Genomic DNA, 26,921 nt, shown 5'->3' with positions numbered 1-26,921 from the left:
TGACTTTTCCACTGTGGTTGCTGTTCAGAGTTTCTTCCTTTTGGCTTTGAAGGACAGACTTGATGAGGGGTCCAAGCGAGTAGGATCAGAAGCACGTGTTCTTGTCTGGAACTTTCCCTGTAGCCAGAGGGAAGCTGCGGCAAGGCCCACTGCGCTCCTGGGATGGGCAGGCAGTAGAATGAACTCTGCCTGTGCCTGTGCTTTTGGCAGGGCCGTGTTAGGGAGCCGCATTACAGAGTCACGGGTGACAGGCAGCACCCCAGGGGACTGACATGAGTGAGAGGCTACGAAAGGACGTCCTTTACCTCCAAGTCCTAAGCACGGTGGCGTCCCCAGCTATGGAAGGAGTCTTACGGAAAGAACAAGGAGGTCGGAGTCAGTTGTGAAATGTGTTATATCCAAGATGGGGACACAGATGTTATGTAAGATGGACTTACAGACTGGCCAGGATGCCTGGCATTTTGAATAAATGCATCCTAAGACCTTCTCCCAAGGGGCTGTCCGAAAGAGGGCATTTCCTCCCTCTTCCTGGTCCAGGTCAGCACAAAGCGGGTGGAGCAGCTCAGCCTGACGTGCCGGGAACTGAAATCCAGGAACCAGCGCTAGGGCTGGAGTCCCTTCCGCAGCCGCTTCTCACGCTGAATGTGATTCCAGGGGCTGCACCTCCCTCCGGAGTCTGCCTGCCCCCAGCTGCACAGGGGTGGAGGTCAAGTCCTGGGCAAATGTATGTGTGGAACTCTCAGGTGGGAGAGCTTACCTGGGGAGCCTTGAACCAGCCCACGGGAGGCTGGGAGGGAAGAGTCCTGTGACGACCGCGAATGAGAAACAGTTTGGTCTCTGGTCAGCAGGTGGACTGACAGGGAAACAAGCGTGGTACAGCTCGGCCACTGAGACTGAGGACAGGAGCCCAGGGCTGTGGTCCGGAAGACTGGACAGGGGCTCATTAGGGGGAGGAGCGGAGCAGGGCACGAAAGCCCGAGGGCAGCACTGGGGGGCAAGGAGTGTGAGGTGGGGGCATGTGTGTGCATGTGTGTGACGGTGTGCCCATGCATGTGTTGTGCATGCATCCAGATGAACACACACACTGTGCACACAGTGAGTACATGTGTGTGCATACATTAGTGTGCTGTGTGTGCATGTGTGTGTGTGTGAGCCGCATACGTGGAGGTGGTGTTGGGGTGCGGGAGATACTGTGTGCTTGTGGAACGGAGTTGAACAGATGAGGGCCTGGGAGACTGGGTGGGCAATAAAAGCCTAAAAATCAAGACAGACATTTTAGCGATGCCATCCATGTTGAAAAGGTAATTATTTGATCAAACAAGAAGTAGTTGTAAATCGCCCCCTTGCTGAAGAACCTGCATGACTTCTGCCCACAGGACGGGCAGCTGACTTGAACTCGTGTCCGGTCCTCCCTCATCTCTCTGTGTCCTGTTCAGCCTCGCCGCCTACCTCCTCTCCACCCTCAGGTTTAAACACCTCCCACTCCTGCTGATGAAAACGCCCTTCTGTTCCAGCCCTGCACAGCCCCGGGGGCCCCCCTGGCTGGGTCTCCCCTAGGCAGGCCACCTCACACACACCCCTTCTCTGAAACTGGGCGGCAGCCGGCCGCCCTCGGAGGCTGCTGGTGGGGGTGTGCACTGGTGCAAATTGGAAAAAAAATTATCAAGAGCCTCATAAACGATCCCATCCCCCGGGGAGTTCTGAAAGGACTAATACCATCTGAAAAGCTGTTTACCCTCATTAGTAATCAGTGAAATGCAAATGAGAGCAAATTAGGTTAATATTCAGATGGCATTTTCCAACTGGTAAGTTGGCAGGAACGGAGAAATGCTAATGCTCGGAGCTGAGGAGGCTGTGAGGAGTGTAAACTGCTAAAATCTCGGGGGCGGGGACCTCTTGGCAACGCGAAGCAGACAGACAGACGTGCCAGTGCTGAAGCACCCTGCGTCTAGGAATGCATCACGGAGTCACGGTGGAAAAACACAGCATCTATTTATGAGTACGCTCTTCGCAGCAACATTGCAATAGCGACAACTCAGACGTGGTCTCCACGTCCAGTAACAGGGGCAAAGTAAAGCGGAGAAACGGCAGACTATGGGGGAGCGGAGTGGGCACGCCACGCAGAGCGCCGTGGGGACTGTTCAGGGGTGCGCAGTGGGGCTGTGTTCGCGTGTCGGCTGGGAAAATGCCACTCGAGACAGACTGACTGTGTGATTATGGTTTGGGGGTAACATGGGGTTCCCCCCAAAAGACACACTGACGTTCTAACTCCTGGTACCTGTGACTGTGACTGTATCTGGAAGGGGCGGCCACTGCAGACGAAACCAGGTAAGAGGAGGTCACGCTGGGGTGGCGTGTCCCTGACCCAACATGGCTGGTGTCCCTGGGAGGAAGAAGAGAAGAGCAGAGAGGAAGGCTGTGTGACGACTGACCTAAGGGCAGGGAGTTGCATGACACAGCCACAAGCCAAGGAGAGCCCGGGGCTGCCAGATGCCGGATGAGGGAGCAAGGGTCCCACACGGGAGCAGTGGTGCCCAGACATCTGGCATCTCTGGGCCACACTGGAAGAAGAATTGTCGTCTTGGGTCATATATTACATTGTGACACGTAATTACAAAAACATCTCATAAAGGTTTAAGTTTACGAATCTGTGTTGGCTGCGTTCACAGCCATCCTGAGCCGAATGGGGCCCAAGGGTTGGACACTCCCGCTACGTCCTTTAGGGAGCGAGCAGGGCCCGGCTGGCCCCTGGATCTCCAGCGTCCAGCCTCCAGAACCGTGAGAGGGTCAATTTCTGTTGCTTTAAGGCATCCACGTTGGCAGGCATTTGTTACAGCGGCCCCAGGACACAAATACACCCGTATGGCAGATGGCATTGGAGACAAGCATCATCGCAGATGAGGCCGTTATTTCTGAGTCCCAAGTCCGTGGGGACACGGCCAGGTCACCCCCGTCTCGGCTCTCAGACCTGTGTTGAGACTGGAGTCCACTGTGGGCCAGAGCTGCTTCCCTGTGGTGGGGCGTGGGTGGCATCCGGGGTGGTCCCCGCCCCTGCTCACTGTACTACAGAATAAGGCTTATTCTGATCTCTTCTCGGGGTGAGGGCAGGCACAACGCATCGACGTAAATTCCACGTGCCCCCGGAAGCCTTTGGTGGCCCTGGAGGTCCCTGTGTCCCACACATGGGCCCTCGAGCCTCAGGGTGTTCTGGGACTGGGTGCCCCCGTCCCCTAGAACGAGCTGGGACGAGGGGAGCAGCGGGCCCAGTCTGAGGCCTGAGGACACCTGCCTGCCTGCCTGCCCAGAGCAGGGCCCCACAGGCCACAGTCCGCCGTGGGGCCCTCGTCCTTGCCCCTCAGCAGCCTCTGGACTGGGGCCTCAGGGCCGGGAAGCTGCCTACACCTCTGGTGTCCCCTGAGGGCCAACAGTGTCCCCGAGGGGCTGGGCCAGGAGGAGGTGGGCGTCACCCCGTGAAGGCCAGGGCGTGCGGCCCGGCAGAAGGGCACAGGCCGGGCACTCCCCCCCTGGGCACCTGGCCCCTCGCCCCACCTCCCTTGGGGACTCACCAGCCCTGACACCTCTGCCTTACTTCTGCCGCGTATTTCCAGGTTTCCCATCCCATCAAGGAACCGGTCTTGTCTGCTTGAGATGGTGCAGCTTTTAGCTGAACTTGAGAGTCTCTGTTGGCGCACCTGGAAGAATAAGACTAAATGATTTGCCTCTTCCCTCGAACGCATAAGCGTTCCAAACACTTCTGCCCTCTACCCCGAGGTGCCCGAGAGGCACCCTCTCTGACGGGTGGTTTTCTGTGTCCGCCTGTCCGGGCTCTGGCGCCTGGGGCCTTGGTCAGACAGGAGTCTGTCTGGATGTTGCTGGAAGGGTGTTTATTCTATAGGTGGGATCAATGTTTACGCCCTCAGTGTGGGTGGGCCTCACCCGATCAGTGGACGGCCTTCAGCGCAGACACCGAGGAGTCTGGGAAAGAGAGGCGTTCTGCCTCAAGCCTGTAACACAGGCGGCCCGCCCGAGCTTCCAGACGTGAAGCTGACCTATGCGTTTGGGGCCGGCTGTAGTCACAGCTGCACGAGCCAACTCCTTGTAAATGAACTTTTCTCTCACTCTCATATTCTCTGTCTCCCCCCACCCCCCACCTAAGAAAATCTTCGAGTTGTTTTTTTTTTTTCTTCATTTCTCCAGCTCTGCATTTGCTCGGAACACATGGGGGCATGTGAGCAGTGAAGACGTCATCTCTAGGTCCGTGCTGGTGGCGTCCAGACACGCTCGCCCCCTTTAGTGTCTGAAACTCCACGCTCGCCGCTCCCTCGGGGCCTTTGCACTGAGCTGTTCCCTCGTCCAGACCGAGGTCCTCTCTCATCCCGGCGAGGCTCGCATCCCCCAGGTCTCCGACCCCCTTCCCTCACCACCCACGAGGGTAACGGTCCCGCATGCTGTCGCAGCGCCCCACCCAAAGGAGTTACAGTTAATTTCCTGCCTAGAAAGGAGGTTTTCTTGCGTATTTACTCATTTGTCGGCCTCCTGTCTTTCTCCTCCTACTGGAACCTGCGCCCCACGTGAGCAGGGATGTGCCCGTCTGGGTCTCCGGCGAATCCCGAGAGGCCCGAGAGCGCCGTGCGCCGTTGTCGGAGGGACTCCATGAATATTCATTCAACAAATGGAGTCCCCTAATTTGATTTCCCTTTAAAATTCATGGAGCCGGATAATTATGGAAATGGTCTCCATCATTTTTGGGAGATAATTGTTTGTTTTTGTTTTTGCTTGCAGTAAGTACCTCTTACTAGCTGCCCCAGAAGACAGCTTTTCCTCTATTTGTTCCAAACGTGCCTTCTTTCTGGCGTCCGGGGCCGCTCCTGGTCCCGCACTCCCAGGGCTCAGGGAGGAGGCTCAAAGGGCCCCCCTCCGTACCTCCTGTCACTCAAAAGCTTGCTCCCTTGCGTCCCATTTCAGCCATCGCCTTCCTGCTGGACTAAAGCATTTTATCTTCCACGTTTCTCTTCGTGAACACAAAATAAATTCATTATTTTCATCATCTCCGCCTTTTTCATCTCTGTCACCTCTTAATTTAAATTTTAATCAGTCGAATTTCTGTCTTTAGGAGAGATGACTCACGTTCTCATCCTTCAATTCAGGGCACATTCAAAGCCATCCGTTGCATTCCCTCGGTGGAGACCGGGCACACACGTTGATTGCCCCTGAGCCGAGAGGACTGTTTCCCCACACGCCCGGGGGACAGATGAAGACGGAGACGGATGGGAGATCGCAGAGGCAGTGACTTGGAAAACAGGCCCTTGCGCTCTCTTCCTGGTGACCTGCTCTGGGCCGTGGCCCGCGGCAGGCCCGGCCAGCTGCCCGTGGGGGGAACCGCGGGCTGCCGGCGGGCAGGGATCGTCTGGCACAGGGTCAGCCCATGGTTTCACCGAATTCAGGGTTTTCAGAGTGACCCACGCAAGGTGGGCCCACGCCAAGGGCTCCTCATCCAAGACTTGATTTAAAGAGTTAGCTTTCATATGCGGGCTCCTCTGAAGGACACAAACCCCTTCTCAGAAAATAATAATACGATTATTTCCTCTTTTCTGTGTTCTGGTAAGTCTATCAAGCCATGTGATCACCAACCAAGAGTCAAATTAGACCTGTTCTCTTCAATGCACCCCCCAGGAACTCCCCCTTCTACCCTCCCCTGCCCCTCCCCCCCCTTACGCAAAATGGAGCCCCTCCCATCCTGGAACTCACCGGCCTCCATGTCGTGGGAGAGGAAGTTGGCACCTCCTGCCTCGAACGCTCTTGTTGCCGGACCGTGGCACCCGGACTCGTGGGCTCCCCCTCCAAACGCGGGTTTGTCAGGAACTTTCAGACGGGCTCGCTGCTGTTCTCAAGGGACTCTGTGACTTTCTCCCTGCACCCGCTGGGAGCAGAATCGTGGCCAAGACCCCCATGGCACAGTGCCTTCCAAATGGAGTGGGGTGCGCTCGCTATCCACGAGCCTCAGGGGCTGCTGAAGAACAGAGAGGCCGGGCCTGTACCTGGACCTCACACTACCTGGGGCACGTTCAAGGGCTCCACCGGGAAGCGATGAGAAGGAGGCGGCTTCCCAGCGGTCACGGGAGACCAGGCAGCAGGAGTAATAGGCCAGGACGGCAGCGCTCACCACACAGCAAGTGCAGGTAGAAAGATTCCCACCTCCAGACGCGGCTCGAGTCCCGGCTGCCTAGTCCACCGGCCTGCATCCACGTGTCCATCAGCCGGTACTGCCTCCTCATTTCAAATGAGGCTCAGAATACCCTCTGGACCTCGCTGAACTCCAACCACGTTGTACCAAGCTGTGTGTACACTAAACCCAAACAGGAAGCCGATACCCATCAAGCTGCTTTAAGAACAATGCGAGGGAGGGGGGGGAATGTGTGGCCCAGGGAGGTTCCCAGTGGCTACGTCCACGTAATACCCATCTTTGAGGAGGGGCTGCATCTCCCCAGCTTTTGGAAAGATGGTATTCCCAAGAGATGCATGTTCAGGGCTTGGGGCTGTCTTAGCTGAAGGCTGATGGTTGCTTCTCCAAGAATTGAAGTTGAACAAAACACAAAGAATCGCTTTTAGGATAATTAAAACTATTTTGGATTTGTTTTTATTTATCAATCTGGTGTCTAATATAATTTCAGTTAAATGAAAGACATTCACAAAGAATATTAGGCATACGTACATGATTCCCTTCGTTCATTCTAGTTTACATGCTGTTGCTTTTAGAGAGTGAAATTCCGTGGTATTTCACAGGGACGGAACCCTAAGTGACTTTACAGAAGGAATATTTAGCCCGACTTTTCACGACGCTAAACCTCCGTAGTCACCACGCTCACTGAACGAATGAAAACCCGAAGAAATGAAACTCGGAGTCAGTGACACTCAGAACTACTTCTGGGCCTGCCTGAGAGGGGCTTCCGCGTGTTGGTGGCCTCCGTGGTCCAGCAATCGCTGGAAAGAAGCCGAGGCTGGGAAACAAACGGTGCAGACGGTCTACAGAGGCCTGGTCTGAAAGCACGCTTTCCCCTGGAAAGCAGACCTGGGGACGCATGTTAGACGCTGGTGCCGAGGTGCCCCTCTGTCCTCATCACCTTCTGCCAGGCTTTGCTCAGCAGGAGTGAACCGGCTTTTCCACACGGCTTCCCATTGCACCGACGACCTGTTTTACATGCATACGGCTTGTCTCCGGAAAACACTGCTGGGAAAGGCATCGGAGGTTTCCAACGTTACCAGCAGACTATGCAAAAAGCCGCATTGGTTTTTTGTGTTGTCTAATTTCTCAGCCAGTCCGATCACCCGGAGGGCGGGGGTAAGCTGCGAGGCTCAACGTGGGGGGGGGGGGGCGGGACCCGAGGGCTTTAGGCACGAGTGCAGCCTGACTTCTCTGGCCTTGGGCTGTGTGTGTGGCCGCCCTGCTGTGCTGACGGCAGCTGACCTCGTAAATAATTCAGCTGTTGTTCGGCAGTGCCCCGCATGTCTCCGCCTTCCTGGACACGTCCACAGGGTTTCTTTCTACGTGGCTTACAACTAACTGCAGGCCAGAAAGTGTGTCTTCGGTGAGGCTCCACGGGCTCGGGCCTTTGTGTCTGCATCTCAGCGTTCTGCAGTCAAGACGCAGCGCACCTCAAGACTGTAGCATAAAGCAAGTAAGACAGCTGTAACTCAGACACGGGCAAAGGGGGACAGGGGTTCCTCGACTTGGCGAAGGTCACACAGCAAGGCAGGGAGAGAGAGAAGGGGTTAGGACCCTATCGGGGTCCTCGCTCCCCAAACGTCATTAAAAAAATGGTGCCTGTCGATTTCTTACCTACTTCCTGCTGGGACTGGCAGTTTGCGACCTGTTCTGGCTGGCTCACTGGAATTCAAATTAATAATTCAATTTGATAACTTGCTGCCCGTTTTTGAAAACAGCTTGGTAGGATGGTGAAAAGGAGAACACAGGGACTGGAGAGGTTCAAATCAGGCGCTAATCCTTTGCAGGTGGGGACAAAAAGGAACCATTCAAACGTTTACACTGTAGGAACAAGTGGAAGACTAGAAAAACGCTGATCCCGTTATAGAAGGGAGTCTGAGTTTCTCCCTGACCCCACCCTGACACTGTGCTTTCACGTCTGGCGGCTGTTAGCTTCCCCGTAAGTGCACGCCGGGCGCAGCTGGTGCCTCTGTGCCCGCTCTCCACTGGCGCCTGGTGGTTCCACCGTAACATGAAGACTCCTCGGTGTGCGGCAAGCCTTTCTCCCGCGCCCCTGAATCCCTGCTCCCCTTAGTCAGGGCCGCTCCTCATCTGTCAAGTGCAGAGCAGCAGGACACTTCCCAACGAAGGCACTCCACGCTCTTGTTTCCAGCTCTTAGCAACAACATCGCCCGAGTCGCCTTTCTGAGGGGTTGGTTGACAGCCACGAGGGGAAACATGGTCTTACAAAGAAGGGCCAGAGAAGAGCTGAGCCGCAGAGCGGAGCGAGCTTCCTTGAGCTCCAGGGAATGTCTTATCTTGAGAGCTGACAATGGCACCGATTTCACATTCATTCAAAGTCCTCACTCCTGGCTTCTCAGAACATAGGTGCTTACTTTGTACTCAGAAGACGTCTCCTGCATGAACAGCCCCAGAAAACTTTCATTTTTTTTGTCTGTTCTCATTATGTAAAGATGTCGCTACCACTGGCCTTTTGTGCTTGACTGGTAACACACGGGGTGGTGGGTGTCGAGACTCCGGGGACTGCGACCGTCAAAGCAAGGCTGTGGGCCCTGAGCGTGGGCCCGGCTGTCCAGGCTGCACCGTCCTCCGCTTCCGAGGGAGGGAGGGAGCTGGAGAAACGCTGAGTTTCCTCTCCTGACGTCAGCAGGTGACTCACCACTTAGAACATGCTGGACGCAGCCTTCGCAGACAGGCTGGGGAATGGCCTGAGGAATGGCCTTGAAGCCCGCCTGTCCCAGAGAGAAGCCAAGATTTCCGGCACCGTTTGTTTGACACTCAGTGCTTCATCCACCTTTCTGTGTCCTGTCTGCTGGCCGCAGGGTAACCCCCTGGAGGGCACAGGCTGTCCCTCCTCTGTGCATGCGAAGCGTACCCCAGTGACGGCGATCCCGGCAGGCTTTCCAGTGCCCTGGGTGTGGAAATTGGGTCAGAGGAGTGTCGGGTGTTACTTTTAACGTCTTGTAGCAGGGAAGTGGGAAGGAGAGAGAAAAGGGAAGGCTGAGGGCACTTTAGCATCAGAGGATGTTTTGGTGGTTTTCATTCCCCAGCCATCGGGGGAGGAAGGGGACGTGCTGAGACAACGCAGAGAGGACAGAGCCATCCAGGGGATGCAGGGAGTCATCGATGTCCATCGTGATCTGTTAAGTGCAAAGGTAATGCCTTTTTAAAAACTGGTTTTTCGCAGTCGGAAACCTTTCTGTAACATAACGTCCAAAATTCGCTTTTTCAGTTTGGTGATAACCAAAGGACCACGAATGGCAGTCATCTCGGTTCCGTCAACAGCCTTGGTTTTCAGCGTCGTTGGGAAGGTTACAGTGCTCTGGTGCTTCCTCCTGTTAACGGCTTCCCGTTTGTGACGCGTTCTGTGGGGGAGGAGCGATTGGGACTGTTCTCAGAGAAGGGGGTCCGTGTAAGGGCCTGAGGTCAGCAACCGGGAAGGGGGTTCGGGCTCCGTGGCTTCTGTCGCCCTGACTTGGACGGGCCCAGAGCCTCCTTCAGAATGTGCCACATTCTTGCGTCATGTTCCTCTGCCACATGCCTGGCAGCTCTGGGTAACACTTTCCCTGCTCGCGACATGGAGGTCTTGCTATAAGCTCAGCACACCAAGCATCTTGAAAAGTGTGTATGTACAACCCAGGCAAACTAGAATTTCCATCTGACTGAGGAAGGCTACCGGAAAAATAGCATTCATACCTTTTTAACCTCGTCTCACCTAGCAGGAGAAGGGAAAAGGTGCTCAAATGTTGGGAGCCTAAAGAAATTTTGAAAAGCATTTATTAAGTCTAAGAGCCTGAACTGTGATGACTCTAAATGGTAGTTATTCTAGAAATAACTTTGATTCAACCTTTTATTAAATAAATGAAATTATTTTTCGGATGTGCCAATGGGAGCTTTGTCCCATTGGTTTACACACTGTCTGTTATTTTTTAAATAAAATGAACGAGTTATTTGTTGAAATAAGTTGGTCAAGATTCCTGATCGAATGGAGGGGTGACCGACCAGGCAGGTGTGTCCTCTGAGAAGCAATGGCCGGTGACCAGGGTGACTGCTGGACTGGAGCTCCAGATGCGTCTGCCAGAGAGGATGCAGCACCAAAGCAGTGTGACCACTGCAGATGCAACAATCCAGGAGCAGGTGACGCAGAACACGGCAGTGTTTTTTCCCCCCGATGACTCCAGAGAACATAATAATAATAGCAGTCATGACTTGGCCTTATCGTGCTGTGTCCGGTCACTGTCTGCGATGTTGTCGCAGGGACTTAGAAACTAGAGACTTAAAGCAAAATGAGGAGTACCTACTGCATGCATCCACCAGGAAGTGTCGACACTCTTGTCACCACCACGAGAGAAACAGAGCCAACGGATCGCGACACCCGGCTCTAACGCCCTCGTGAGCTGCTCACACGCCCGTGGACGGTGACCCGGTACATTGCAGGTAAAGCCGAGAAGAAATCCTTTTCACAACAGTTGGTCGCCAGTGGCAGGTCTAGATACTGAACGGGTCTAAGACCACAAACATGGAACGATGCGATCCCGCAGAATTTGATGGAGGATGAAACCGACGCCCCCGGCAGGGAAGCGCTCGCTCTGGCACTCCAGGCTCCTCTCCGTGGTGTCGGCGTTGGCGCCGGGCCCGACAGCTGCACACACCTTCCTCCTCCGCCTGCTGCAGGCAGGAGCTCTCGGGAACCCGGCAGAGACTGCGGTCTCTTTGAAAACTGGTGAACTGCAGGTTCTCCTCGCCCCTTTCCTTCCCTCTCCAGTTTACAGGACACCAAACAAAACAGTGGATGACGTGAGCTGGTAACCGCAGCAGCCCACTAGCGGCCGACTCTGTGCAAAAGGAAGGGAGCGCCGGAGGCCGTGTCTCTGTGCATCAGCTTTCCTCAGGAAAAAACACCCACCTCCCGAGGGCTCCTAAAAACGTAGAAAACTTGCCCTGTTACCGCGGGTTCTCAGAACACCTCTAAACACACACACAATAAAACAGGTATCACCTACAAACGTCAGCCGTTGCTAAAACTCTAAAAGCATTTTTGTATTCTTTTTTTTTTGATACAGAAGGGAAAACTCAGCTATAAAGAAATATTAAAAAGTATTACTTTTGTGTGTGTGTGTGTCTGTGTGTGGCGATCAGTCTCAAGAGTTTTCTGCTGCTTGCCTCCCCCATCTTGTGCCGACGCTGGAAAGGGTGTGCCCAGGAGTGTGAAGCAGGGTGCTTCGGCTCCCCTCCCCTCCCCCGCCCTCCCCCGCCGCCCGAGAGCCACCGCTCAGATGAGCCACTCCTTTTTGCTCTCGTCAATGGTCTCTGTGAAGTTGGGGTCGTTGTTCATGATGGCGGCGTCCGCGCTCTCCGCCGACTCTGCCCCCTTGGCTTCGTTGGTGTGGTAGGTCCCTTTGTGGCGGAACATGTACCGGATGAGGAAGACCAAGGTGCAGAGGATGGTGAAGATCACCACAGCGATGACGCCTGGCGGGGAGACAGGACAGGGGACAGGTTCAACAAATCTCACATCTCCCCCGCCCCTGCTCCCCCCCACCTCACCACGGTGCCCCCAGAACCTGCCGTCTCCCACAAACACACAAAACCGACTCCCACACCTGACAGGACTGGAAGGAGAATTGGACCCATTCACAGTCACACTCGGAGGTTTCCACATTCTTCTCTCAGCAATTGGTAGAACAATTAAACAGAAAATCGGTAAGAATACAGACGGCCTAAAAAAAATACTATTAACGAACTTGACTTAAGCAACTAATGCTAATCCAACACATCTTTCTTCAGCTAGAGGAGGAGGGAATCCTTCCCGAGTCATTTTATGAGGCCAGTGTTGTCCCGACACCAAAACCAGACACATTATGAAAATAGAAAACTGTCGAGCATTGTTCCTCTTTAACGAAGTTTTAGCAAATGAAACCCAGCAATACGTAAAAGGAATATATTGCGAGAAAGTGGTGTTAATTCTAGGAATGCAAGATGGGTTTAACATTACAAAATAAAGCAATGTAATTTACCACACTAGACAAATAAAGGAGAAATAAAAACATATGATCATCTCCAAAGATGCAGAAGAAACATATGACGAACTTCACCCATTCACCATCGAACCTCTCAGAGAACTATCCATAGGAGGGAATGATCTCAGGCTGACAAAGGGATCTGTGAGAAACCTATAGCTACTATCCTCCTGAATGGTGAAAGGCTAACTCTTCCTAAAATACAGAAAAATGCAAGAATGTCAGCTGTCAACACTTTTATCCACAATTGCGCTGGAAGTCCTAGCCTGTGCAATACGACAAGAAAAAGAAAGAAAAAGAGTACAGATTGGGAAGAAGTAAAAACTCTCTTTATTCTCAGATGACATGCTTATCTATGTAGAAAACTCTCAGGAATAAAAAAAACATTGTCAGAACTAATAGTGAATTTAGTAAAGTCACAGGAAACAAAATCAATACATAATAGTCAACCGTATTTTTACATAGGAACAAGAAAGACTAGGAAAATAAAAGTAAAAAAAAATACTATTTATAATAGACCAAATTGAATAAAGTCACTCCAGATTGTGTACTGAAAACCACAGGACCTTGCTGGGAGAAACCGAGGACCTAAATAAATGGATGGCTGTACCATGTTCAAGGTCAATATTGCCAAGATGTTCCTTTGTAGCTCTAATGCAATCACGATGAAAACCACAGCAAATATTTTTGTGGTAGAAATTTATAGGTTGATTATAAATTTTCTAAGCTGTTTATAAATTTTATATGGCAAAGGACTTAGAATAGCCAAAATAATTTTGGAAAAAAGAAATAATTGGAGAACTTATATGGCTTGTTTCAAGACTTACTATAAAGATACAGAAATTAAGTAAGCATGGTACTGATTAGAGAAAGTTATATAGATTAAAAAAACCAAACAAACAGAATAGAGAGTTCACAAAATAGACACACACCATCTGGTTACTGATTTTTTGCCAAAAGTTCCAAGGAAATTATCTTGTTTTTTTCAACAAATGGTCTTGGACTAACTAGGTATTTATTTGGAAAATGATGACTTTGACCTTTATCTCACACTATGTACAAACATCAACTCAAAGTGACTGTGGACTCAATAATAAAACTAAAGCTATAAAACATAGTAAAATAGAAGAAAATCTTCACAACCTTTGGGTAGGCAGATTTCTTAGAATTTTCTAAAAAACAACAAACTATAAAAATAGTAGAAAAATTGGACTTTGATATATCAAAGTTAACATCTCCTGCTTTTCAAAAAATACCACTGAGAAAATGAAAAGGCAAGTCACGGACTAGGAGAAAATATTCACAATATATATGCCTGACAAATAACTTGTATCCTGAATATAAAAAGAACTCTTGCAAATCAATAGCAGGAAGTCAAACAATCCAACAATCTTTTAATGGAGAACAATTTAGACACACTTCACAAAAGATTTATAATGACAGTATGTATACAAAAAGATGTTCATCATTACTAGTCATCAGATAGTTGCACATTGAAACCACAATGAGATACCAGGACATCCTAGCTAAAATTAAGAAAACTGACAATACCAAGTGCTGAAGAGATTGTGGAGAAACTTAACCTTTTGGATACTGATTATGGGAATGTAAAATGGTCCGATCATCTTGGAAAACTAAATGCATTTTCTTATAAAGTTAAATGTCCACTGTCTATAACACACAGCAATTGCACTCCTAGAACGTACCAAAGAAAAATGAAAACTTATGTTCTTACAAGATCTATAAAAGAATATTCATAGCAGCTTTACTCAAAATAGCCCAAATCTGGAAACAAACTAAACATCTACTGATGGGGGGAGTAGATGAAACAAACTGTGGTACATTCGTGAAGTGGATACAACTCGGAACTAAAGTAATGAATTACCGATATGCAACAATGCTCACACATGACTCTCCGACAGAGGCAGAAGTAATCTGTGCGAGCAGGAGCAACCCAGGGGCCGCCTTGCGGGGGGCGGGGGGGCACGGGGAAGGATGGGCCACAGAAGGGCGAGGGAGGGCTTTTCGTGGAAGAAGACGCCCTGCACCTCCGTTGCGGTGGTCAGGGGCGTGCGAGTGTCAGAATCACTGACCTGTCCTACTTCAACAACTGTTTTTTGGACCATAAGATGCGCCTAGGTTTTACAGGAGGAAAATAGGAAAAAAAATTTAGAGCAAAAAATGTAGTGAAATATTTAATATCATGAATAACATAATATTTCACCAACGTAAATGTAAACAGAACTCAACAGCAGCATTAGCAACCATTATTCCTCCCAAATTTGGTGTGGGAGGTGCATCTTATAGTCCGCAAAATACAGTGAGTTGATCTTAATAAAGAAAAGGACAATGAGATAAGGAGTATACCAAGCTTTGGAATTGTGACCAAGCACCACTATATATATATATATATAAATATAAATGCTGTCTTATTTATACATAAGACGTATCGAGGCATGCTACACTCAGAGAGGCAGAAACAGGTCTGTGAACTAAGGCAGAGGCCAGGGGAGAGGGAGGTGAGGGCAGCGGGGTTCTCAGTGCTGATCCGGATGTGAGGGGCGGTGCCAGGGGGTCCAGGTACTCTGCAGCAGCCGTGCTCAGAAAGGACTGGGGTACACTGGATACCCTAAACAGGACCGGCACAGCCCTTCCCATTTTCGCGGTGAGCTATCCTGGACCATCTGGGACGAGAGAGAAGGGGTCACAAGAGACAGGTGGGAAGACAGGAGTGCCCTGGCTATGGCCTCAGCCACCTCCTTACAGGTGAGAGGCTGGCCAGCTCCCACTGCCACTCTTTCACGAGTCTGCACTAGAAAGCAGCCAGGCCACGTTGACCGCCACCACTTGGCCACGTCTGCACTTCGCAGTCTGGAGCCGTATTTAAACAGCAAACAAGTCACAAAAGCTTAGACAACTCGCTTTCTCCCCCTGGACTATGATTCACTTGAAAACGACCGCCTCCCACAGGGAGGGGCCACCTGAAAGCCTGTTCTCTCCGTCACCTACCTCCAATGATGGCCGAGTTCCTGTTGACTCCATTTCGTATGGCCTGGCCTTGACCTGGGTTGTACGGAAAGTCAGCACTGGCTGCAGGGGAAGAAACGAAAAGTCAGGTAAGGAGGGCGAGGTGTCCTGTTGACCCCGAGTGGTCTGACACCTGTCTCTCCGCAGGAGTCTTCCCTCCCTGCTTTCCCAAACGAGGTCTCCGTTTCAGACAGACCCTCTGGTCACTGCTTCCCAAGGACCCAGCATCCCGCCTGCGCACCTGCTGGCTTCCCCCGCACGAGCCCTACGCACTGCACCGCCCTCGAGGGGACCGCAGAGAGCCTCACACTGCCCGGCTGCCTGCTCAGTCCCACTCACAGACGAGCCTTCGCATCGCCGTGCATTCTCTTCGGTTCGGCTGCACCGGCCTCCTGTCCCCTTTCGCCCCACTCACAACCGGTGGCCTTGGCTATACCTAGAGGCGAGCCGTTTAGAATGGACACCATTCATTTAAAAAGTCATCATCTCTCGGTATTAATGTCTTACATGGCTCTGATAAAACACTGTACGCTTCAGGAATGCTTTATAAGGGGGTAATAGTGCATGACGGTGAGAAGACTGTTAATGGCGTAATAAATACGCTCTTCCTTCCCCTGTTATAAAAAATAGGAATCAGTTGCATGGAGCTTAGACATTTGTCTCAGATAAAGTAAATTTAAAGCTGGTGAAAGGCAAACAGATCCTGAAGCCTGACCTATGGGTCAGGAGAATATCTACTATTTATCTCCACAAGCTAGTTCAACTTCAACGATGATTTCGTATTTGCTGGGCTTCCGCTTGGGAAGTTATGCTTTCCTGTAACTCTTCCAACAGCGGCAGCGTCTCCTGTGGTGGATTACCTGAGTCTAACAAGAACCACTGAGTGCTACTGAATGGCACCCATTAATATCACAATCTGTAAAGTAGTTATTTGACATAGTTATAAGCGTACACACTGGTGAAATAGGTTTGTGTGGGGATTTAGGGAGTATCTTGCTAAGGACTTGGGTTTTCTAAGGCTGGTATATTTCTGGAGCTACAGACCCCCAAAGACCCCAAAATAATGACCTAAACTACCCAGAACGGACTAGGCCGAGTCCTTTCTCCTCCTGTGCCCTAAAAAAACTGCACCCCAAGGGAGACCCTGGATCCCACCAGCATATGCCATTTGATCCTTTCTCTCTTGGGCTTGAAATTCTGACTTAGGCCCAGGAGAATATTCCTTTCCAGATGCACCATATCCCAGATTAGCTCGGCTGCTGGCACCACTCAAACCTGTTGACGGGGTCAGAGCCACAGACACTAAGGAAGGTACCAACGACAGAGAGCGGAACTCAGCATCCCCGACTGTCCACACTGCTCCCAGTCTTTAACTGGGGGATGTGGAAGAGACTTTCCGGTGTCGTTCGCTGGTTTTAGCTGGTCCAGTCCTCAGTCTAGTGACATAGGTGGGGCACCGGGTGGGCTGTGGAGGGACCAGCCTCCGTCAGCCAGGGTGGGTGGGGCCCATGAGAGGAACAGCCCCTTTTAGGGGGGAAATGTTTGCTTTGATTTAGACACACTGAGTTTGAGGTGCCCACAGGACACCCGGGTAGAGAGGCCCACTTACTAGACATTTGGGTGTTTTGTGAGTAGGGTCACAGTTCTCGGTTGCTTTTGAAAAAAACAGAAATCCCCTGTCCTGTAAATAATACGGACCTCCCAAACGCATTAAGGACAGGGACGGAAATTCACAGCGGTCACTCTGTGACGATGTGTGCTAACCACACATCTAGGGAACGGTCTGCCTTTCTGCGGCTGCAGGTCACGTGAGCGGTAGAACCCAGCACAGTGTCTCTTCTCCAGAGCCTGCTTTACGGCTCTGCATCCACAAAACCGCAGGAAATGCAGATTCGGAGAGCTACTGAGAGGCCTCCCCCTGGCTCCCTTGAAGTCACCGACCTAACAGCCACGGAAGGCGTGGGTGTGGCCTGAGATGACCCAAGGAGAGTGACAAGGGCTGGCGGAGAACATTAAACACGTCCCAGGGCTGGCTCTGGTATGAAGTCAGGACTCTCTGGCCAATGGAGTGAGGCCTCCCTTGGGTGGAAGACCCCCCACCTCTTCCCCCAGGGAGCCCCTTCCCCGCGAAGCGTTCTAGCCGCACGCTCTCCCTGGGCTCCGGGCGACGTGCCTCTGCTCACGCGCGTAGCTCTCTCCGTCTGGTGTGCCCCCCCCCTCTGTCCATCACACCTCCCCTCCCCCTGAAGCCGTCCTCGGCCGCCTCCCAGCGCGTGTCTGGCCCTCTCTTCAGTGGCTGTCACCCTAATTCTTGTCACTCCCCACGCAGCGGCCACCCTCTTAAAGGCAGGGGCCGAGCCTCAGCTTGTCCACAGCCCCAGTGACAGACAGTGTGGACGAAGAGCAGGGCGTACCGGATGTCTGGTGACTGGTGCCGCGGAACCCCGTCCCGTGAGAGGCGTGTACAGCTTTGCATGGAGACCCCTTCCAACCATGGTCTCGCATGCTGGCGTCATTTTGGAAGTCAGCTGCCTGCACTCACCCTGACCCGACCCTTGAAAAGCAAGGTGGCATCCTCATTCTTCCCAACAAAGGAGATGAGCATCTCTGATACAGAACGGCTGCTAATGACTCCTGTGTCCACCAGCCCTCGGTTCCTCTCTGAGGACCATCAGTGGGAGGCCCTTGGGTACAGCAGAAGGCCTCCAGAAACTGCAAGAGCAGGTTTCTGGTTTTCGCACGAGCATCCCTATGGTCACGGCCTTGTTTACACTTAGGCCTGGCTGTCTGAATGCATGTGAGTGCTCACTTCCTTGAGGCAAATCCACCTTCATTCTGGCAGGCAGAGTGATGGCCACTGTAATACAGACTTTCCAGATGATTTCATTGTTAACTCTCCTTTCTCTTGAATACCACGAGCCTCTTGGAAATGCGCACACAGAGAGACACGGATACCTAGAAACACGCCTGCGCCCAGGCCACAGAGCGTGTCCATGGCACACGCTCCGTTCTGCGGCCAGCTTCCCTGGCCCGGCCCACCCCCAAGTCTGCTAGGAGAACAGGGCAGTTGGGGTGGCGCTGCAGTACCCCGGGATCCCTGTTCTGGGATCCCTGTTCTCATGAAGTGAGTAGTGCAAACGAGACTTTAGACAGCAACAGTCTCAAGACCAGCTTGCACCAGAGGGCTCTGATCCGGCGTCTCCTAGAAGCGTGTGCGTGTCTGCTCATCTCCCTGGCTGTTTGCTCGGTCATTGCTATTGGCCCATAGTCCATGCTTCCTCTGTACCAGCCCTGCCCTCCCAGCTCAGGACAGACAGAACGTGTGCCTGCAGGGACGGATGATCAGAGAGCCTTCGCCCATGAACTTGCTCATGAGACAGCCTGGCTGAGGCTTCAGGGCCCATGACTGCACCACGGCCCTCCTCACCCAGAGAAGGCGAACGCGTCACAGACCGGAGGGTATGCAGACACAGACCAGGGTTGCTGGTTAACGCACAGAGTGGCCTCCCTCTGCCCTCCGTGTGTGGGCAGTCTGAGAGCTCAGCAGTGGTGCATGGTTCTTCTCCCCTCCCTCCGTCTTCAGGTTTTGGGGAAGAAAGGAAGTGACAGCCCACACATCTGTAAGAGCAGGCCTAGGGGAAGCTGTTCCCCGTAACTGTACGGATGCCATGAAATGGTCAGACACCAGAACGGGGCGAGTAAGAAGGCACGTTCCTCCCCCACCCAAGAGTCGAAAACATGGCTGCTTTACTCCATCTCTAAGGCGGCTGCCCCTCCCTTTGCTTCCTTCCTGGAAGGATTCACCGGGAAAGCACATGAGCGTCCGTCTGGGCGGGGGCGAGTGTGGTGTCCTTCTCCGGCAGCCGCGACAGCCGGGGCTGGGGTGCCCGTGACCCACCCTGAACCCCACTGCCCGGATGTGGGGCGCCGTACACCACCGGGGCTGCCACGGGGCTGGGGGCGTGTTTGTACGTGACAACCAGTAAAGCTCTGAGTTCTGGAATTACGTGGAACTCGTCTCCAGTCGCACGGACTACACCTTCAGTCACACACAGAACTGCCCAGAGCCCCCAGCAGAGCAGGTGGCTGTCATGGTGGAATCAACCTGAACACGTTTCCCTTCTCTCATGGGGTACAGAGAGTCAGCGGACACGGAATTCAGTTTTGGGAACAAGCTGTTTAGGAAGTAATAATAACAGCACTCCCTGCAAGGCAGGCCCTGCTTTAGGTCCTTTAATGCATTAACTCACTCCATCCCCCCGTGGGGGGTGTCGTATGCATCCCACTCAGGAAGCTAAAAACGTGGCCGAGGCCCCATGACAGGTAACGGGGCAGTCAGGGCTTGAACCGAGAAACTGGCTCCAGGAACCGCTTGCAAACACCCAGCTGACCCGTCTCTGATGGTCGGCATCGCTGAGTGCACCCACGGACTCAGCCCCGCTGTTTCTCTGTGCTTGGGGGCTCTCTGAGGGGGCCAGTGATACTGAAGGCTCTGGCTGCAAAAGCTGAGCAGGAAGAGATACTTACTGCAGCCAAGGCTAATCCCACACTGAGAGCAGTGTCAGCGGAACCAGTGCAGTAAACTGAGACTCTGAACCGGCGTCGCAGAAGAACAGAAACCCAGCACTCCTGGTTCCAGACGCTGACCCCTCAGGGCGCCCAGCCGGCCCAGGGAGAGTGGCTGGTCACTGTCCCAGAAACACTTGAGAGACCCGCAGCGCCCCCGCTGGGCTTTGAAACATTCCTGTCGGACGGTGACTTCCGATCGCCTCTACAGACTGTGAAAAAAGTAATAGATGTCTCAAGGCAAGTGCTTAAGTACAGTAAGTGGAACTAAGGCAGTTTTAAGAACAGAATATTAAAAGGGGATTTGCATTCTTTAGCCCCAATTTCTTGCCTGTGCCATTGAGCAGGTAGGGAGAAGATGAAATAATAAAGTCTTGTTTTTTTTTTTTCACTACAGAATATCAATGAGGTAGTTGTGGTTCTTATTTGTTACATTTCAGAACACATAAAACTGCAGACTTTAGAACCAATTGCAAATAAAACACACGTTTAGATGCACACGTGAAAATGAACTGAGGTGGTCTGACACCACTCCCCCCACCCCGAACAAAAGGCACTGAAAGCTTCAGGTTGTCATACACCGGGGACAAAGAAATTAGACAGTAGCTGACATCTCCTTGAGAAAAGTATCTCCATGGAAACCACTTGAGCTTCGGCATCTGAAGTGACAATCTGAGACGAGCCAACAAAACCGCCGTTAGCTGTGATTCGATTTCCACCGCTGCCGCCCGGCTCCGCGGCGGCGGGGTCGGGCTGGACGGCGGGTCTGCGCCTCGGCTCCTCCCTGCTTCTCTGTTCCGCCGCCCCCCCGCCCCCCCCCCCCCCCCCCCCCCCCCGCGTCCTCGCGCTCCACACTGGAGCGGCATGGGAGGGAATTCTTTTTCTGAACTGATTTGCTTTAAGCATTCAGCTATTGCCTGAAAAGAGAGTGAAAACAAAGAGCTGTCGACTGAGATGCTGAAGATGTAAGGGGCTCCTGTTTTGTGTCGAGAGAGGCTGCTGCAGGCCAGTGTGCTTGGGAGGCAGGGGTGTGTGGGGGGCGGCGGGGTTCTGCCCAGGGAACCACAAACGCTGGCCTGTGCCCACGTGAGCCTCGATCTCGCATCTGTATGTGCGCACCCTTTTGCCTCAGTTTCCGCAGAGAACTAGCCGGCCAGAATTCCGGTTTGAAAGCGGGGAGAGATGGTGAGGTGTTGGCTTCCGACAAGTTGAACAAGAACCTTCCATTGTTAGCCTGCGTGAGTGTCCGAGGATCCTGGTGGTCCAAAGAGGTCACGAGGCGAAGAGAACCGGAACAAAGGGGCTTGCCGTCTGCTGTGTGTCTGGGTGGTTTACACAGTGCCAACTTTTCCACAAAAACGCTGACTGAGTGACCTGCTTTATTAGACTCCCTCCTGCCAGTGTGTGTGTGTTTTTTTAAGCCAATTTCTGAGTCGTCTCAATGGCCTTCTGGGAAAAGGTGTACCGACGCTGCTCAGGCTAGGCTGACGTTACATTCTCTTGTCTGAGTACATGTAAACAGGCACTTCAATAGAAAACAGCCCATGTACTGATAGAAGCTCAGACCTTGCACTCTGTGACGTGAACACAGGAGGCGAGCCCTCCGGCTCTGTGTTCTCGTTGGACAGGGCGGTCTTCCTGTTCCTCGGTGGCCAATCGCTTCTTCTTCTGTTAGTGATGACCGTTCGGGAGTCCATTGCCAAAGCTCTTGTTGGATACTGACACAGGCACTTGAGGACCACAGACTGTCACAGCTGGCTTGTCACCCCCCGGCTGTCTCTGTGTCTCAGGGGCTGGGACTCGGGGCAGCATTTAGGCCCCAGACACGCAGCTGGCAGGTGCTGAGGCCCCCACTGCCGTGTCCCGGGGCTCATCGGGGCCCTTCCCACGCACCTGACTGCAGGCCCCACGACGAGCCTCGCCTCGCCTCGGAAGTCCAGAGCAGGCGGCCCCTGAACGAGGGGCTGGGGAGGCCTGCGTGTGGCGTGTCCTTCCCTCGTGGAGCCACCACGGTCCTCTTTTCACCTCTACCACAGGGCATTACAGATTCATCCTGGCGTTACAGAGTCATGCTGGCATTACAGACTCGTGTTGGCGTTACAGATTCGTGCTGGCGTTAACGGGAGCGCAGGAATGCACGGGCCCCAAATCCGAGGGACAGGATACATTTGGGAAATACCATTCGGACCCTTTTCTGCTGGACAATGTGGTTTCCAGATGGTCCTCAGAAGGACCCCCTGCAGGGGCCGTCCCCTCCTGCTCAGGGAGGGTGCTGGCGGTGGGGGGGAGACGCCCCTGTGCCCGGTGGCTGGCGGCTCTTCAGGCTCTTTCCTCCTCCTCTTCGCACCTGGTTCTCACCTGCCTTTAGGAGGAAACAAATAAACTGATCCTGAGTGTTTGGGTTGGCAGCTTTCAAATGTCCAGGTGCGTACAGACCACCTGGGGTGGTGTTGAACCGCAGCTTCTGACTGGCTGGTCTGGGGCGGGGCCTGGGCACCCGCGTCTCTCCCGGGCGGCGTCTCTCCCCGGCAGTGGGGTGTTTGACCACAGGTCACTCGGAGCCGCGGAGCTGTAACCGAGACCCTCGGGGGTCCAGGGCTCCAGCTGGTCTTGGGCGAGTGTGTTATAATCCAATTTGTTGCCCAAGAGGGGAAGGAAGTAACTCCTTCTGAGAATCTTGTCTTTTTTTCTCTTCCAGGGTCACGGGTGTGCTTTGAGCGATTTACCTGACCGACCACCCCCCAGTTCCTCTCCCTTTAGCCCCGTTTCTTTTTCGGGCGGTGAGAGCCACAGCAGAAACACGGCTTCCATTTCTGAGTGCGGTTCTCCAGTGTTTCCAGTGCAGGGGGGAGGTGATTGCTCCTGCGTGTTAAGGGCGGCCCAAGCAGCAGCCCAGGGGGGTGCCAAGCAGCTGTCTCGGGCAGCTGCCTGGAGGCCCTTCCTGGGTCGAAACCAAAACATATTCTTGTCTCCTGGCCACTGGTTCTTGCGCGGGTGGGGGTGCAACAGGACAGATGTGGCAGCTCGGGGTGCGACGCCTGGCTGGCTACCCAGGAAGTGTCCAACCTCCGGGACCGCCAGAGCTACTGTCCGTCACTTGACCAAGAGCTGGGTCACAGTGGGAGACGTGGACGAAGCCTGTGACACGGGGGCTCTGCTGGCCCAGCATGTGGCCGTGCGGTCTCCTGACGGCAAGGCAGCACTGGCCGGGACGGGCTGCCCGCTGGGTCAGGGACACAGCCCCCCTCGCTGAGGGCAGGGTGGCTGAGAAAATAACCACAGTGAGAAGTCAGAGCCACCAGACATTGTGCGAAGGCCTTCGAAGACATTCCCTGTCGTTGTCTCCGAGACCACGGTCAAGGGCTGGCGCTGTTCCCGAGGTGGCCGTTTCCAGGAGCCCGGGGAGCTGTTTACTGCCTTCAGGTGTCTGCTCAGGTGGCCGCCACCAGGCCCTGGGCAAGGGTCGGAAAAGGCTTCGGATTCCCACACCTGATGGCTTGGGAGCTTGATTACAGTGAGTTTTTGATCACCTAAAATCTGGTTAAAAGATGAGTTTCATCCTTTGTGAGCACCCTGAGGCCCATTTAATCATCCGAGGAGCCAGGCAAGGGAAGAAGGGTCTCCCCTCACTTCCCCTTTGTGAGTTTCTAGTCAGTTCCAGGGCCACAGCTCGCCTGGTTTGGAAGCAGGTGAGTATCGCTGATTTGCTTTTGTCCTCGCCTATGTCTTCCAAGGTGAGCACAGTGAGTAACTGAATGCGTTTGAGAAGACACTCAGTTTGCTGCTGTGACCCCTCTCTCGGTCTGCGGAAGGTGTCCTCAGGTTCCGACATGTGCCTGTGCTCCTGCCCCCCCCTGGACTCGCTCTGTCGATACTCACACGGCTTTGACCTCACAGGATGTCTGCTGTAATTGCTCTTTCATTAGCATGTGAACCCTGACTCCTTTCACTCCTAAGTGTTCAGAAACCAGAACTGCAGATGAGGAGGGTTTCCGAGAACACGGTGGCCTCCACCCAGATCTGGCCCGCTGACCCGATCCCGGCCCCACACTGCGGTCCATTAGAAAGCGGCCTGTGAGCAGAGCCAGGGTGCTGTGAAAGTTAATTCTGCACATATGGTAAGTCTTTGATCAATGCCCAGCAGGGCTCGTGCTTTGAAATCCTCCTTTCAGCTGCATTAGCAGAAGCGAAGGCGTGTAATTCCGACCCCAAGACAGGTCTGGTCTTCCCAGAAGGCTGACCTCAGAAAACGGACGCCACAACCCCCACGCCGGGCGTTCCCCTTGTCTGGGGAACTGTTCTCTTCCTGAACTAACCTCAGATCTCCAAAGACAGAGTCTTTGCTCGTTGGCAGGTGGAGTGGCGCACGGCTGTCGAAGAAACCCGGGGAGATAAAAGGTCTCTACAGCTTCCCAGTGCTCCCTGCAAAGGAACTCCTCCCGGGGGCCACTTCCGACACGAGCCAGGTGGCCCCCTCACAGGCCCGCCTCTCGCGCATGTCCACAGACTGTGGAAAATGACGAATCGGGTCCGGCCGTCCTAGACATGACTTAGTCCGGATTGAAAAAGGACAAATTAAAAAATAAAAAAGGGGGACGTGTGCTGAGCAGCAGGACTCTCACCCACAGGCGTGCAAAGTGCCTGTGACTTCAGAGTTCTGCTTGAGATTCGAAGGGATGGCGGAAGCTCGGGAGACAGTCCAGAACAGAGAACTGGGTATATTATATTCAAATCTGATTATTTCCATCCAGAGGAAGGAAGAGTGGGGAGAGCGCTGCAGCGGGGTGGGGGAGGTGCTCCTGCAATGTAGACCCGGCAACGCGCTTCTCCGCGTGCCTTTGCGCAGGCGCCGGACGCAGGCGGCTGATCCCCAGGCCTGGCTGCGCAGCAGGGGTCTCGGGAGGGGGCGCAGCGTCTGGGGTCTGCAGGGGTGCCGTGCGCGGCAGCCACTCCGACGTTCCCCGACGGCGTGCGGGCACTCGCTTTCCCTGAGTCTCACTTTCCTCGTCTGTAAAGCGGGGCCTCACCATGTCCTCTCATACATAAAGGGCCACCGTGGACCAAACAAAAGGACGCCCTGACAGCGTTCAGCAACGGAGGCCGTGCACAGTTGAAGCTGCCATCGTGCCTGTTGCTATGCTCCGAGTCTGCTAAAAGGCGAAAGTTCCCACGTCCGCTGCTGAAAACCGCTCCGCGTCTCTCCCGAGCCCTAGAGGACGCAACCTCGGAGCAGTTCGCTCTCTGTGCTTCAGATCGCCGCCCCCCACGCTCACACGGGCTTGACGGACATTCCCGCTTTAGCACAAAGCTGAGTTTACTCTCTCCCCTGAGCCCTCCGGGCGGAAACGCAGCAGCAGCATCGAGAACCCGCCTGGCCCTTCCCGTCCCGAACAGTCTGGCAGGAGAAGGGCATCGGCACAGCTCTCCAGCGACCACCTGTTTGTTACTGCCGTGTGTTTGCGCGGTGACTTCCCTCCGAAGAGCAGACGCCATCGGGCCTAAGCCTCGTCTGAACAATGTCTCTGCAACGTTAGAAATCATAGCCAGCGACACAAGGGCCCTGGTGGCCAGCAAAGGCGGAACTGGCATTCCAGGCGGCAGCTGGCGGGGATTCCCTGGGAAAACTCACACCCGGAGATTCCCACGGCAGCCTTTCTGAATGGCAAGTCAGCGAAGCAGGTGGTGCCCACCGGCCTGGACAGTGTTCTTCATGCACAAGAATAGTAGTGCACAGACACATCTGTGGATAACCGAAACCTACTGCATTTTCATCGGCCTCTCGTAACATGTCTGCGGCACGAAAACAAGACAGGAACAAGTACCGGGACTTGCTGGAGTCCGTGGTTCTGCCATCACCAGAGACGTTGCCGCAGCAACACGGACCCCTGGGTTTCCCTGCCCTTCCCCAGCCGCAGGGGATGGAGACCACAGCGGAAAAGCTGGCCAGGCACATCCCCCAAGGGAGGTCCTCTCTGAGGACCCCCGCCAGGTGGGGTGGTAAGCATACAGAGAAGATTAGGGGAGCACCCTACCCTCCTTGGTGCTCAGAATCTATTGACAGGCGGGAAGAGAGGTGGAGGGAAGCTGGGACTGAAAGAGATGCCCACACAGGGAGGAAACAAGGACCCAGAGCTGGAGGTTTGTGACCCTTTTAATTTATTCACAGTGGAGGTTCGGGGAGTTAAACCATTCTGGCTCTGAAAGAACAGAGCCCGGAGCGAGGGCACCCCCTGACGCGTTGCAGCGGACTGGGATGCAGCACGTGGAAGAAGAAGGGGACCACGTGCAGGGACCCGACCCCACCGCCCTTCCCTGGAGCCGCTGAGAGGTCGGCTCACCTCCTGTTTCCTCACCTGGGCCCCTGCCGCTTGTCAAGACACAGGCCTGGCAGCTCTGTTCTTCCGGGGTGTGGGGGGGGCTGCGGCAACTGAAGGCAGCCTCTGAAGTCTTTCCAGGACCCTTAGGTAAAAACCTAGTAAGAAACATTCATGCCGGGACATTGCCTGTGGAAGGCGCAGTCTTGGGGGTGGGGTCAGAAGGGAGAGTTTGGGGCTGAGGTTTGTTAACTGCGACCCACGTCCCTCTGTAAGAGGATGATACACCACCCCCTCCAAATGGAAACGAGACACACATTCAAGTTACAAAGTTAAAGAGCGGCAGATACAAACTTAAAGAAGTTCAGTAAAAGGAAGCGGTAAATGCAAACAGAAAAATGATAGAACTAATAAATTAATCCAGAGCTGGTTCTTTGAGAAAAAAATCTAATCAAGAAGAAAAGGAGAAAAACCTAAACCTATAGTATAAAAAAATAAGATGAAGAAATTTTCTAGAGAAAGAAAATTCAACTAGTACAAAAACTGATTTTGTTCACCTCTATGGAAATACATTTGAAAACCTAGCATAAATGCATACATTTTAGAAAACTGTAAAGTAAGAGAAATCACCATCGACGAGAAAGTGAATCTAATAAAACCCACGATCATTAAAGGAAGGGAGCGAGCCACGCCCCCACACCCAGGAAACAGAGCAGGGGGCTCCCGTGGTTTTGAGGTGACATCTGTGGACTTACACGGCACAGGTGGTGC

The 26,921-nt window shown here is 53.4% G+C and overlaps 1 protein-coding gene across 1 annotated transcript in view; it reads right to left on the bottom strand.

Annotated features, from left to right (window-relative positions):
• Window positions 1–7,294: 7,294 nt before the first annotated feature.
• The window catches only part of CNTNAP2 (contactin associated protein 2), a 1,722,722-nt gene continuing 1,703,095 nt past the window's right edge, over window positions 7,295–26,921 (bottom strand). Inside the window, exons 23-24 of the mRNA XM_028525626.2 lie at window positions 15,253–15,333; window positions 7,295–11,695 (exon numbers count right to left, since the gene is read on the bottom strand). Of these exons, the coding sequence (XP_028381427.1) occupies window positions 11,496–11,695; window positions 15,253–15,333 (281 nt within the window). The 3' untranslated portion in view covers window positions 7,295–11,495. The remainder of the gene's footprint in view (window positions 11,696–15,252; window positions 15,334–26,921) is intronic.

The sequence above is a fragment of the Phyllostomus discolor genome, chromosome 10 (genome assembly GCF_004126475.2).
Source record: "Phyllostomus discolor isolate MPI-MPIP mPhyDis1 chromosome 10, mPhyDis1.pri.v3, whole genome shotgun sequence".
Classification (NCBI taxonomy): Eukaryota; Metazoa; Chordata; class Mammalia; order Chiroptera; family Phyllostomidae; genus Phyllostomus; species Phyllostomus discolor.
This window is presented reverse-complemented; position numbering and strand designations above follow the sequence as displayed.